Source organism: Hemiscyllium ocellatum, chromosome 4 (assembly GCF_020745735.1).
Source record: "Hemiscyllium ocellatum isolate sHemOce1 chromosome 4, sHemOce1.pat.X.cur, whole genome shotgun sequence".
In the NCBI taxonomy this organism is placed as follows: domain Eukaryota; kingdom Metazoa; phylum Chordata; class Chondrichthyes; order Orectolobiformes; family Hemiscylliidae; genus Hemiscyllium; species Hemiscyllium ocellatum.
Window position 1 is genome coordinate 134,891,868 of NC_083404.1, and position 15,404 is coordinate 134,907,271.

General features: G+C 42.2%; 1 protein-coding gene across 2 annotated transcripts in view; it reads left to right on the forward strand.

Moving 5' to 3' along the window:
• stk3 (serine/threonine kinase 3 (STE20 homolog, yeast)) overlaps positions 1 to 15,404 on the forward strand; it is a 448,082-nt gene that overhangs the window by 255,246 nt on the left and 177,432 nt on the right. For both annotated transcript variants that reach the window (XM_060823879.1, XM_060823880.1), the window contains one exon: positions 3,069 to 3,206. In XM_060823879.1, the coding sequence (XP_060679862.1) occupies positions 3,069 to 3,206 (138 nt within the window). The remainder of the gene's footprint in view (positions 1 to 3,068; positions 3,207 to 15,404) is intronic.

Below are 15,404 nucleotides of genomic sequence, written 5' to 3' on the forward strand. Positions count from 1 at the left end.
ACTGGAAAGCTGGGAAGAGATTTACCAGGATTTACCAAAGCAAAGGTGATTTGAGAAAAATATTTTCACACAACAAATTGTTAAGGTATGAAATGCATTGCCTGGAAATATGGTCAAGTCAACTTCAATTGAGGCATTCAGAGGGCATTGAATTGTTTATCATTTGGTAATGGTGTGTAGGGATATGGGAAAAAGGCAGGAGATTGGCTGTAGGTAATAAGGCTAGACTAGATATTACAGATGGTGTAGGTACAATGGGCTGAATGGCTTCCTGCATCGTAATGATTTTGTGATTTTAGGACTGAGATGAAGAGAATGCTTTTCACTCGGAGGATAGTGAATCTTTGGAGTACCCTTCCCAGAGAGCCGTGGAAGCTCAGCAATTGGGTAAATTCAGGGCAGAGATTGATAGATTTCTAGATATTTCTAGGTTATGGGAATAGCGCAGGAACAAAACTATGCCGGGTATAGAAGGCTGGGACTTTTTCAATGGGGCATAGGAAGTTGAGAGGTGACCTGATAAAAGTTTATAAAATAATGACAGGTATAGATGGAGTTGATGGTAGTTGTCTTTGCCCCCAAATGGGAATTTCAAAACCAGGGACACCTTTTTAAGGTGAGAAGGGAGAGATTTAAAAAATACTCAAAAATTTTTTACGCAGAGAGTCGTTCGGGTATGGAATGAATTTCCTGAGGAAGTGGTGGATGCAGGTTCAGTTACAACATTTAAAAGACATTTGGATGGATACATGAATAGAAAAGACTTGGAGAGATATGGGCTAGGAGCAGGCAGGTGGGACTAATTTAGTTTGGGATTGTGTTCGGCATAACCCAACTGGTTTGTTTCCATGCTATATGACTCTATGATTGTGGCTGTACAGGATGTACTTGCGCAGTATTGATTTCTGAAGGGAGCTTGGTGTCCTTGATCATATGTCATTGAAAACTAACATACAGGTTGAACAAGTAACTAAGACAAAAAATGGTATGTTGACAATTATTACAAGAGAATTTGAGTACAAAGGTAAAGATGCCTTGCTTTCCAAATCAAGATTTGGGAATTGTCATGACCACTTAGTGAAAACTGTGACAGGATGGGTGGACGCTTATGAAAGCTGAGACCCTTCTATTAGACAGTAGTTGTGACTAAGTGAGAGCTTCATGGCAGTCATTTTGATAAAGATTTCTATTTGGAACTTCATTTGTCCTCCCAACCCCTACGTAAGGAACCCCTGAACTTAGGAGAATAACAGGTAAAAACAATGACTGCAGATGCTGTAAACCAGATTCTGGATTAGTGGTGCTGGAAGAGCACAGCAGTTCAGGCCGCATCCAAGGAACAGTGAAATCGGCGTTTCGGGCAAAAGCCCTTCATCAAGCCTGATGAAGGGCTTTTGCCCGAAACGTCGATTTCGCTGCTCCTTGGATGCTGCCTGAACTGCTGTGCTCTTCCAGCACCTCAAATCCAGAATTAGGAGAATAACAGTATAAGAACAAGGAGTGGTGTTGAACTTGTAGAAGATGCTCATGAGACTTAAGCTGGTTTATTGTGTGCAGTTGTGGATCATGCATTTTAGAAAAGATATAAATGCATTGGACAGAGTCCAGAAGCAGTACATGAGGATGGATTGAAGACATTGTGAATGTTCCCCCTGATGAGAAGGCGGTGAAGTTTTCAAAATCATGACCGGATTGGATAAAATAGATAGTGTGAAGTTGTTTATGCTTATAAAAGAAACGATCAAGAGGGCAAAGATTTAAAGTGATGTGCAAACAAAGCAAAGGTGATTTGAGAAAAATCTTTTTCACACAACAAATTGTTAAGGTATGAAATGCATTGCCTGGAAATATGGTCAAGTCAACTTCAATTGAGGCATTCAGAGGGCATTGAATTGTTTATCACTTGGTAATGGTGTGTAGGGATATGGGAAAAAGGCAGGAGATTGGCTGTAGGTAATAAGGCTGGACTAGATGTTAGAGATAGTGTAGGTACAATGGGCTGAATGGCCTCCTGCATCATAATGATTTTGTGATTTTAGGACTGAGATGAAGAGAATGCTTTTCACTTGGAGGATAGTGAATCTTTGGAGTTCCCTTCCCAGAGAGCCGTGGAAGCTCAGTAATTGGGTAAATTCAAGGCAGAGATTGATAAATTTCTAGATATTTCTAGGTTATGGGAATAGCTCAGGAACAAAACTATGTAATGCTTTACGAATTGCACTGGCAATACAGGAGTAGGTTACTCTGCCCATCAAGCATGCTCAGCTATTGAAAACTATAGGTGATGAGCCACCTCAACATCATGAGAATTGTTTTAAGAAGTCGGTACTGTTCTCCCTGGAGACAAGGCTTGATTAAATAAATGTAGCATAATATATTATTGAAAGGATTAATAGAAAAGAGTATGATCACAACATTGCAGCTAGAGGCTCAAATGGCAGTGAGTTGGCCAGGATAGGAGTGAACAATTATGTGGAAATTGGTCTGTACCATTAACCTCAGTTGATATTTTAAATTAGACCATGGAAATTATTTTATATCCTTAGTATATGTGGTTGATAAACATTAATGTTAAAAATTGAGGATTCAGAATATATTATATTTAGAAATAGAGATAGTGCTGAGTCAGCAAGTGTGTTTTCAAATGGCTGAGATCCACTGAGAATAATTATTTAGGTGGGAAATTATCCTGGCACTAAACAGCAGTCTTTTGGTTTTATCTGTTTGGTCAGGAAGTGCCTTTGGTTCCATTAAGCAGGTCAAAAATGGAAAGCTTCTCTTGAGACTGATAAACAATAATAGATAAAATAAAGTATGAAGTGCTCAATGAGATTCAGTTTGCATAGAGGAAATTTAATGGGAAGTAACTACATTGGTAGCAGATGGACTAGTTTCCTGAACTTCATTCCTGACAGAAATTCTAGATCGGTAAAAAATGTGTACATCAGATTTACTGTCAGATAGAGAAGGTGAATAAAAGGATTTGTTTATTTGACTGCTTTAAAACTCAGATGATTTTGATTTCCATGTCCAACTCATTTTCGCCCTTCCTTTTCTTTTAAAAATAGGCTATTTTTATGATTCCCACCAACCCACCACCTACATTCCGGAAGCCAGAGCTTTGGTCTGATGAGTTCACGGATTTTGTCAAGAAGTGTCTAGTGAAGAATCCAGAGCAAAGGACTACTGCAACACAGCTTTTGCAGGTTTGACAAAACACCTTTTCAGTACTGGGTAAAAACAATGACTGCAGATGCTGGAAACCAGATTCTGGATTAATGGTGCTGGAAGAGCACAGCAGTTCAGGCAGCATCCAAAGTGCAGCGAAATCGACGTTTCGGGCAAAAGCCCTTCATCAGGAATAAAGGTAGCGAGCCTGAAGCGTGGAGAGATAAGCTAGAGGAGGGTGGGGGTGGGGAGAGAGTAGCATAGAGTTCAATGGGTGAGTGGGGGAGGGGATGAAGGTGATAGGTCATGGAAGAGAGGTGCAGTGGTTAGGTGGAAAAGAAGACAGGCAGGTAGGACAAGTCCGGACAAGTCATGGGGACAGTGCTGAGCTGGAAGTTTGGAACTAGGGTGAGGTGGGGAAGGGGAAATGAGGAAACTGTTGAAGTCCACATTGATGCCCTGGGGTTGAAGTGTTCCAAGGCGGAAGTTGAGGCGTTCTTCCTCCAGGCGTCTGATGGTGAGGGAGTGGTGGTGAAGGAGGCCCAGGACCTCCATGTCGTCAGCAGAGTGGGAGGGGGAGTTGAAATATTGGGCCACGGGGCGGTGTGGTTGATTGGTGCGGGTGTCCCGGAGATGTTCCCTAAAGTGCTCTGTTAGGAGGTGCCCAGTCTCCCCAATGCAGATTAGACCGCATCGGGAGCAACGGATACAATAAACGATATTAGTGGATGTGCAGGTAAAACTTTGATGAATGTGGAGGGCTCCTTTAGGGCCTTGGATAGAGGTGAGGGAGGAGGTGTGGGCACAGGTTTTACAGTTCCTGCGGTGGCAGGGGAAAGTGCCAGGATGGGAGGGTGGGTTGTAGGGCGGCGTGGCCTCTTTGTTGGCTACGTAGAACAGTTGATCCTCCGTAATTACACCGGCACCACTCCCCACCTCTTCCTCCGCTACATTGATGACTGCATTGGTGCCACCTCATGCTTCCGCGAGATGGTTGAGCAATTCATCAACTTCACCAACACATTCCACCCTGACCTTAAATTTACCTGGACCATCTCTGACACCTCCCTCCCCTTCCTGGACCTCTCCATCTCCATTAATGACGACTGACTTGACACTGACATTTTTTACAAACCCATCGACTCCCACAGCTACCTGGATTACACCTCTTCCCACCCACCTCTTGCAAAAATGCCATCCCCTATTCCCAATTCCTCCGCCTCCGCCGTATCTGCTCCCAGGAGGACCAGTTCCACCATAGAACACACCAGATGGCCTCCTTCTTTAGAGACTGCAATTTCCCTTCCCACGTGGTTAAAGATGCCCTCCAACACAACTCGTCCACATCCTGCACCTCCGCTCTCGGACCCCACTCCTCCAACTGTAACAAGGACAGAACGCTCCTGGTGCTCACCTTCCACCCCACAGACCTTCGCATAAACCAAATCATCCATCGACATTTCTGCCACCTCCAAACAGACCCCACCACCAGGGATATATTTCCCTCCCCACCCCTTTCCGCCTTCCGCAAAGACCGTTCCCTCTGTGACTACCTGGTCAGGTCCACGCCCCCCTACAATCCACCCTCCCATCCTGGCACTTTCCCCTGCCACCACAGGAACTGTAAAACCTGTGTCCACATCTCCTCCCTCACCTCAATCCAAGGCCCTAAAGGAGCCTTCCACATCCATCAAAGTTTTACCTGCACATCCACTAATATAATTTATTGCATCCGTTGCTCCTGATGCAGTCTCCTCTACATTGGGGAGACTGGGCGCCTCCTAGCAGAGCGCTTTAGGGAACATCTCCGGGACACCCGCACCAATCAACCACGCTGCCCCGTGGCCCAACATTTCAACTCCCCCTCCCCCTCTGCAAGGACATGGAGGTCCTGGGCCTCCTTCACTGCCGCTCCCTCACCACCAGACACCTGGAAGATTTTTTAGATTACTTACAGTGTGGAAACAGGCCCTTCGGCCCAACAAGTCCACACCGACCCGCCGAAGTGCAACCCACCCATACCCCTACATTTACCTCTTACCTAACACTACGAGCAATTTAGCATGGCCAATTCACCTGACCCGCAATCTTTGGACTGCGGGAGGAAACCGGAGCACCTGGCGGAAACCCACGCAGACACGGGGAGAATGTGCAAACTCCACACAGTCAGTTGCCTGAGGCTGGAAATGAACCCGGGTCTCTTGCGCTGTGAGGCAGCAGTGCTAACCACTGTGCCATTGTGCCACCCAGATGAGGAAGAATGCCTCATCTTCCGCCTCGGAACACTTCAACCCCAGGGCATCAATATGGACTTCAACAGTTTCCTCATTTCCCCTTCCCCCACCTCACCCTCATTCCAAACTTCCAGCTCAGCACTGTCCCCATGACTTGTCTGGACTTGTCCTACCTGCCTATCTTCTTTTCCACCTATCCACTCCACCCTCTCCTCCATGACCTATCACCTTCATCCCCTCCCCCACTCACCCATTGTACTCTATGCTACTTTCTCCCCACCCCCACCCTCCTCTAGTTTATCTCTCCACGCTTCAGGCACTCTGCCTTTATTCCTGATGAAGGGCTTTTGCCCGAAACGTTGATTTCGCTGCACTTTGGATGCTGCCTGAACTGCTGTGATCTTCCAGTACCACTAATCCAGAAGCTTTTCAGTACTGCCTTGTTAGTTTATGTCAGAAAATGCATTTTATGTTGCAATGTTTAAGTATAATTCATAGTTAATTGCAGCTTTAATCACAAAATAAACCCCCAGGGCCTGACCATGAGCATGTAAAGCAACAAATAGCTGTGCAATTCAAAAGGCACCAAAGGAAGTTAGGAAATTGGGCCTTGCTATGATCCACACTGTTGCATGGTCAAGCAGAAGAGACCCACTATTCGATGGCCAGACATCTGCAGTTGCAAGACTTTGGGCACCATATGTGTATCCAAAGATACTTGTGTACTAACCTTGTATTTGGATCTATCATAGGAGATCGGACTTTGGCATCTTCACTTTACTGTGAATGGAATCACAGAATTGGTGCAGTGTAAAAGGAGACATTCAGTCATTGTGTCTGCAGTAGCTCTCTGAGCATTTAACATTGTGCCAATCTCCTGCCTTTTCCCTGAGAAATACTATTTATTGTAGCTTTGTGAAATCGGTGTCAAGGATGAAGGCAACTTATCCAGTTGCTATCAGTGTCACCATGATATTAAACAATACAACAGGATTTTTCTGCACTGCTGCAGAAAATTTGAAGTTTAAATCTATAGTAACTAATCTTATAAAGAAACAAAGTATTTAAAAGAGAATGATTGCAGAATTCCAAGGTGTAGAGTGTTATAGTGCATGAGTCATGAAAGGTTGGTATGCGGATGCAGTGGTAATTAAGAAGGTTAATGAAAAGTCTGTTCTTTATTATGACAGGAATGGTATCTCTCAGTTACAGGGCACTAGTGAATTGAATTGGCACTTGAATTCTGTGTGCAGTTGTGGTGTCCTTATTTAAGGAACAATAGTATGGAGGCAGTTCAGAAGAGGTTTACTAAATTGATAGCTAGATTGAGCAGGTTGTCTTCTGAGGAAATATTGGACAGACTGGGCTTGGTTCCACTGGAGTTTAGAAGAGTGAGAGGTGAGTTTGTTGAATTATGTAACATTCTAAATAGTTTTGACAAGATGGTCATTCATAAGTACATAACAAGGAGCACAGTTTTAAAATTAGGGGTTCCCCTTTTTTGGAAAGAGATGAGGAGACATTTTTCTTTCAAAGAATTATGCAACTTTTGAATTCCATGCCTCAGAAAGTAGTGGCAGTGGGATCATCTAATTAGTGAGTTTTGAGAAGATTTGTAGCTCAGGTTGAGGTTCTGGATGTAGGTTTGCTTGCTGAGCTTGAAGGTTTGTTTTCAGGCTTTTCGTCACCATACTAGGTAACATCTTCAGCGAGCCTCCGAATAAAGCAAGCAAACCTACATCCAGGGGCCTTGAATATTTTTAAGGCAAAGACGAATTCTTGTGGAAGAGATTATTGGAGGTATTTGGGAATGTGGAATGTGGAATTCAGAAATCAAAAAACAGCAATGATCTTATTGAATAGTAAAACAGCTTCAAAAGACTGAATGTCTTATTTCAGTTTCTACTTTTGATGTACTAATACTATGTTTGCGAGGAAAAATATTTCTAATTTCCCAGTTTAAATGAAGTGTTAACTGGACAGCAGCAGATCTTGGTATAATCCAGCATCCAAGAAGAAATCATTTGTTTTCAGGATCTAGGTTCAACTGTTCCTTTCTCCTTCTAATACTTAAGGCTTAAATGGAACTGTGCATTTGTTTATTCATTCACGGAAAGTGAGTGTCACTGATAGCACATTTGTTGCCTATTCCTGACAGAAAAAGTGAAAGTTGAATCACCTAGGATCAACAAAAGCATCAGAAATGACAATACAGCCCTGTCAACCTTGCAAGATTCTACGCATTAACATATAGGGGCTTGTGCCAAAATTGGGAGAGCTGTTCCACAGATAGTTAAACAAGAACTTAGCATAGTAATTCTTACAGAATCATATCTCGACAGTATCTCAGATGCCACCTTCACCATCCCTGGATGTTTCCCGGGACAGTCCTCCCAGAAATGGTAGCAGAGTGATATATGTTCGAGTAATGGTTATCTAGGGAGTCCTCAACATGTAGTCCAGACTCTGTGGAGTCTCATGGTATCGAGTCAAGTATAAGCAAGGACACCTCTTGCTCATTTTCCACCTACAGAATCCTGGTCATTGATTAATCATTTCTCTATGTTGAGCACCATGTAGAAGAGGGTTGCAAGGTCAGAATGACCTTTGGGCTGGGGTCTTCACAGGTGCATTAGTCTACAATGGTATGAATAGGAGAGAGCCAACCTTACAGTCCTTGGAGAACCAAAGTGCTGTCTTCACATTGAGAATACCTTGGCACTACCACTGCATTGAATGAATCAATTTCAAATAGATTGAGCAGTTCAAAACTGGGAATCCATGAGTTGCTGTGGGCCTTTAGCAACAATATAGTTGTAGTTAGTGATATGAAGGTGCAGGTGTGTACTGTACCTTTAAGAGAGAGTGGATGCTGGCACAGACCTAGAGAGGCACAGAGTGTGCTAAAAGATTTAAAAATGTAATATTTGGATTAAACAAATAGCTGGAGGTGGGTTACCATGGTACAAAAACAAATTCAAATTAGCCAATGAGTTTAAACTATGCTCCAGATAACAAAATCCAATTGACTTTAAATTTTACTGACATCAAACCAGTGAAATGAACTAATTTTTTGGGGTATAAAGTCAAACATTTTGAACAGTTAGGGGGCTAACAGCAAAGAGCTACCAAGCATCAACAGCTGCCAGCAAACTAGTTCTCTGAAAGGTACCTGTCCATAAGAAATTCGTGCAGCAGAACCCCGAAGAAGTCCTAGAGAAATCTACAGAGAAAGTTTTGACATCCAAAGGCGACAACTGATTTTGAAACATGATTTTTTTTTGTAAATCTTATTTGGGATTTTTCTTATTGGACCTGTATTGTAGAGTGGGAGGTAAAAGATTGGTTTAAGAAAGGAGTTGTAAAAAGTTGTTGCCTAATGTCCAATTTTGGACTTAAAGAATAAGATTGTTAAATGTGAAAAAATCTGAGAGTCTGGTTTAAATTAGCAGGAAGATTTATCCCGTGTCATAACAGTTTTGGGGGCTCGTCCAGGATAACTGAATTGGTACCAGAAGCATATAGACAGCAGTTCCGACACATAAAGGAGGAACCAGGTCAAATTTATGTTGAGTTTGAAAGAATTAAACATAGTTATTTTGATTGATGGCCTTAAAAATAGATAAGACCATTGAGGCTTTAAGAGAGATTTTTCTACTGGAGGAGTTTAAAAACACACTTCCAGAGATGGTAAGAACTCACATAGATAAACAGAAAGTTCAGAAAGTGAGAAGGGCAGCAGAGTTAGCAGATTCATTCATGTTAATCCATAAGACAAACCTCTGGCAAGAACTTCATCCTTTGAGTGATAGAAGTTGGGAGAAGGAGAGTACGCTACAAATTGAAGAGTAGACAACACTGGTAAGAGTTTACCACAGGTCAAAAAAGAAGCCCAAGAGGGTGTAAAGGAGGTGAAAGGCCTCAGGTGTTTTCACTGTAATGGATTAGGACACAGTAAATTACAGTGCCGGTGGTTTAAGAAGGGCACAAGGAAAAGTTGTTTCCTCTGCCAGAAAATGGAACACATACAGTCACAGTGTTGGTCATGAAAGAAAGGCAGTGTGGGAAAAGAGGTGGAAAAGAAGCTAAGCCAGTGACATTAGTGAAAGTAGTAAAGAAAACCCCAAGAAGAGCTGAGGAGTTGCAGGAGAGCGCACAGTGTAGGCAGGGGCTGGGTATGGAGCTAGTGCCTGATGTCAATAAAGAATTCGCTTTGTGGGTAAAGTTTACTCAGAAAAAACAAGGGGCAAAGGGAAAGAAGTTATAAGTTTGAGAGATACAGGATCTAACCAGTCTCTAATAATAAGAGATGAGTGAATTTGCACTCTTCCTGATCTGTGACCCAAGAGTGTAGTAATTTAGATGGACAGAAATTTAGCATTCCCCCATGTAAGTTCAGGGTTGAAGTGCCAACTTAAGACTGGAGAAGTCACAGTGGGAGTGATTGACAGAGTATCAGATTCAGGAATCTAGTTTGTTCTTGGGAATGATTTAGCAGGCTTCAGGGTGGGAGTGACACCCCTTGATGTGGAAAAGCCCAAGAAAGACCGAAAAACTGAGGAGTTAAAAGAAAAATATTCTGGTACTTTCCCAACTGTGTAGTAACAAGATCCCACTGTCATAACTCATATCATGAAGCAAAGCCTAAAGAGAAAGATGAAGGAGGTGAGGTTCAGTTAGGACGTAATGGTGCAAGAAAACCGGAACAGGCAGAGAGTCAGACAGAAGTGTTTAGTCCTGAAAGGCTGATGGACTTGCAACAGAAAGACAAGGCGATACAAGATATGTATGTGGATGTGTATCCCGAAAAGGAGGCAGAGGATATTCCTAAGGGTTATTATCTGAAAGAACTGGAGGAACAGATGTTAGTTACAGCCCCTCAGAGTGAGGATTCAAGTCCAGATGTTTTGGATTTTGATGTGCCTCAAAATTTGTTAAAAATAAAGAAGTTCTTGGGCAGTGGGATAGGTTAGTAAACTATTTGTATCAGGAGCATAGAACATAGTTGAACTGTTATTGCAATATGAAGACATATGTCGGAATCAGATGGGGAGGACTAATGGTATTGTACATGAAGTAGATGTAGGGAATGCAATTTTGGCAAAACAACACCCCCATCAGCATAAATCCTTTAAATGCCAGACAGGTCCAGAAGGAAGTGGATGCCATGCTCAACTAGGATATCACTGAACCAAGGCAGACCAAGTGGAGTTCATTGATTGTCTTAATTCCCAAACCTGATGGGACTCAACGATTTTACGTGGATTATCGAAATGTCAACTCCGTAACAAAATCGGACTTGCATCCAATACTGAGATTGGAGAACTGTTTTGAGAAAGTTGGACAAGCCAATTATATCACCATGTTGGACTTAGTGCGTGGTTATAGGCAGGCACCTTTATCAGAGCCGGCGAAAGAAATTTCTGCGTTTGTAACCCAAATTGGCTATATCAATTCAAAGTGATGTACTTTGGAATGAAGAATGCACCCACCACATTCCATGAACAGAGTTGTGGCTGGGTTAACCAACTGTGTAGTATATTTGGACAATGTAGTGATCTTTAGTAAGTCCTGGAAAGATCACATGGTACAGATGGCAGAGTTCTTTGAATGATTATAAGAAGCAGAACTGGTAATAAACTTCATCAAAACTGAATTTACGAAAGCAGAGGTGACATTCTTGGGACATAACATCAGTCATGGAAGGTTGACCCCACGGAACACAAAGGTGAAGGCCATCGAGGAATTTCCTTGATCAACCTCGAAGAAAGTGCATTTCGATTTTGGGACTAAGCGAATCCTATCAGAAGTTTGTTCCAAACTTCAGAAGTGTAATTGCTGAAGAAAAACACAAAGTTTTAGTGGACAGAACAATGCCAAGAAGCATTCAACCATTTAAAAGCAATGTTAACCACCACACTAGTCTTAGCTACACCAAACTTTTCAAAACCCTTCAAACTTGTCAGTGATGCTGGTGACATAGGAGTTGGGGCTGTACTGCTACAAGAAGACAATGATGGGATTGAACTGTAAGTTGGTTATCTTTCAAAGAAACTCAACATCCTCAAGAAGAAAAACCCCCCGACTGAGAAAGAACTATTAAGTTTGGTACTGGCCTTACAACATTTTAAGGTGTACGTCACGAACGATGTGTTAGAAATGGTTGTATACATGGATCACAATCATCTTACATTCATAGAATGCTTTAAAAACAAAAATATGAGACTATTTCGTTAGAGTCTTATTTTACAGACTTTTAATTCAAAAATTGTACATGTTGTGGGTGGTAAGAATATAATCACAGATGCATTATTGTGGATTTAACTGATAAAGTATAGATGAGATTGGTATCTATTCAATGTTATATATATGTGTGGGAAGAAGTTAATATGAACTTAGATTAAAGTTATATGTGTGTCATGGTAAAGTGGTGACGAAATAGAGAAAAAAGCCATCTTTTCATTATGATGGTTCACTTTTTCTTAACGAGGGAGGTGTTATGAAGGTGTAGGTGTGACTGTACCTCTAAGAGAGAGTGGAAGCTGGCACGGACCTAGAGAGGCACAGAGTGTGCTAAAAGATTTAAAAATGTAACATTTGGTTTAAACAAATAGCTGGAGGTGTGTTACCATGGTACAAAAACAAATTCAAATTCAGCCAATGAGTTTAAATTATGCCCCAGATACCAAAATCCAATCAACTTTAAATTTTACTGTTTTGGCTGACATCAAACCAATTAAATGATCTGATGTTTTGGGGTATAAAATTGGACATTTTGAACAGTTAGGGGGCGAACAGCAAAAAGCTAACAAGCATCAACAGCTGCCAGCAAACTAGCTCTCTGAAAGATACCTGTCCATAAGAAATTTGTGCAGCCGAACCTCAAAGCCAACCTAGAGAAATCTACAAAGAAAGTTTGACATCTGAAGATGACAACTGGTTTTATATTGTCATTTTTCTTTGTAAATTTTAATTGTGTTTTTTATTATCAGACTAGTGTTGTAGAGTGGGAGGTAAAAGATAGGTTTAAAAGTAAGGAGTTGTAAATAGTTGTTGCCTAATGTTCTCTTTTGGACTTAAAGAATAAAATGGTTAAATTTTGTCTTTAGGTAGTGATATTTGTGATAGTTCTTTGCCACTCGACATTTCACAGATTACGGTGCAAGGTGAGGTATTCTGTGTGTCTGGTTTAAATTAGCAGAGGGGTTTACCCCATGTTGTAACATTAGCAACAATATGTAAGCTCATGGCCTGGTATATCTGTCATTCTACCACCACCACCAAGCCTGGTGTTTAATCCTGATGTAATGAATACTGCATGTGGGCAAGTCAGAAACAGCACCAGTCATATCTAAAGTGTCAACCTGATGAAACTGCAAGAAGCAACTTTTGGTATGCTAAGGCAGAGCTAAACATCCCCACAATCAAAGAATAAGATCTTACCTCTACAGTCTTGCCACACCCAATTGAAAATATCAGAGGACAATTAAACAACTCAATAGGGGACGAAGGTCAAAGTAGCCCCATTCTTAATGATAGTGCTTATTATATGACGAGGTGTTGAACGCTCTGGATCTGTACTGGATAGGGTTTAGAAGGATGAGGGGTGGAATCTGATTGAAACTTACAGAATACTGAGATACCTGTACAGAGTGAATGTGGAGAAGATATTCCCGATGTCTTGAGGGCAAAGCCTCAGAGTGAATGAATGATCCTTTAGAACTGAGATAAGGAGGAATTACTTCAGCCAGAGGATGGTAAGTCTACGGAAATGATTGCTGCAGAAGACTGTAGAGGCTAAGTTATTGAATGTATTTAAGATAGCGATAGATAGGTTCTCGATTGGTAAGAGAATGAAAGGTTGATTAGATTCCCTACAGTGTGGAAACAGGCCCTTCGGCTTCAGTTGTACTGAAGCCCTGCCCTCTAGATTGAACTGGGCCCCTAGCCAGGCTGTTCCAGTACAATTGCAACACTAGTATCTACCCAGCAATATTGGAAATTGCCTTGGTGAACCCTTTCACAATACAAGACAAATAAAACCTGGCCAGTTAATGCTGTATCAAATTACTCCCAGTCATCAGCATGTCATGGTAGATTGTTGTTGACAAGATGTCAAATGACATTTACTCAACAATAACCTGCATGCTGAAGCTCCGTTTGGGTTCTCCCAGGCTCGTGCAGTTCTCAACTAAATCATGTCATTAGTCCTAACACTGGCAAATCAGCTGAACGCGAGGAGAAGTAGGTGTGACTAGCTTTGACAAGGGTGCATTTGATTGAATATGGCATCAGAGCCCTAAGAAAAATAGAGTCAAGGGAATCTAGGGGCAAACTCTGATTGTAGTCATACCTAGCAAAGAGGAATAATATTTGGATTGCTGGAGGCCAACTATCTCAGCCATAGAGTCAGAGAGATATATAGCATGGAAACAGACCATTTGGTCCAACCCGTCCATGCCGACCAGATATCCCAACCAAACCTAGTCCCACCTGCCAGCACCCGGCCCATATTCCTCCAAACCCTTCCTATTTAAATATCCATCCAAATGCCTCTTAAATGTTGCAAATGTACCATCCCCCAGCACTTGCTCTAGCAGCTCATTCCATACACATACCACCCTTTGTGTGAAAAAGTTGCCCCGTGGGTCTCTTTTATATCTTTCCCCTCTCACCCTAAACCTATGCCCTCTAGTTCTGGACTCCCTGAACAAAGGGAAAAGATTTTGCCTATTTACCCTATCCATGCCCCTCATAATTTTGTAAACCTCTGTAAGGTCAACCCTCAGCATCCGACACTTCAGGGAAAACAGCCCCAATCTGTTCAGCCTCTCCCTATAGCTCAAGTCCTCCAACCCTGATAACATCCTTGTAAGTCTTTTTTGAACCCTTTCAAGTTTCACAACATCTTTCCGATAGGAAGGAGACAAGAATTGCACACAATATTCCAACAGTGGCCTAACCAATGTCCTGTACAGCCTCAACATGACCTCCCAACTCCTGTACTCAATACTCTGATCAATAAAGGAAAGCATACCAAATGCCTTCTATACTATCCTATCTACCTGCGACACCGCTTTCAAGGAGCAATGAACCTGCATTCCAAGGTCTCTTTGTTCAGCAACACTCCCTCAGACCTTACCATTAAGTGTATAAGTCCTGCTAAAATTTGCTTTCTCAAAATGCAGCACCTCGCATTTATCTGAATTAAACTCCATCTGCCACTTCTCAGCCCATTAGCCCATCTGGTCAAAAAGATCCAATTGTAATCTGAGGTAACCATCTTCACTGTCCACTACACCTCCAATTTTGGTGTCATCTGCAAACTTACTAACTGTACATCTTATGCTCGCATCCAAATCATTTATGTAAATGACAAAACGTAGAGGGCCCAGCACCGATCCTTGTGGCACTCCACTGATCATAGGCCTCCAGTCTGAAAAACAACCCTCCACCACCACCCTCTGTCTTCTATCTTTGAGCCAGTTCTGTATCAAAATGGCTAGTTCTCCCTGTATTCCGTGAGATCTAACCTTGCTAATCAGTCTCCCATGGGGAACCTTGTTGAATGCCTTACTGAAGTCCATATAGATCACATCTACTGCTCTGCCCTCTTTGTTACTTCTTCAAAAAACTCAATCAAGTTTGTGAGACATGGCTCCCCATGCACAAAGCCATGTTGACTATCCCAAATCAGTCCTTGCCTTTCCAAATACATGTACATCCTGTCCCTCAGGATTCTCTCCAACAACTTGCCCACCACCGACATCAGGTTCACTGGTCTGTAGTTCTCTGGCTTGTCTTTACCACCCTTCTTAAACAGTGGCACCACGTTAGCCAACCTCCAGTCTTCCAGCACCTCACCTATGACTATCGATGATACATATATCTCAGCAAGAGGCCCAGAAATCATTCTCTAGCTTCTCACAGAGTTCGAAGGTACACCATATCACATCCTGGGGATTTATCCACCTTTACCCGTTTCAGGATATCGATCACTTC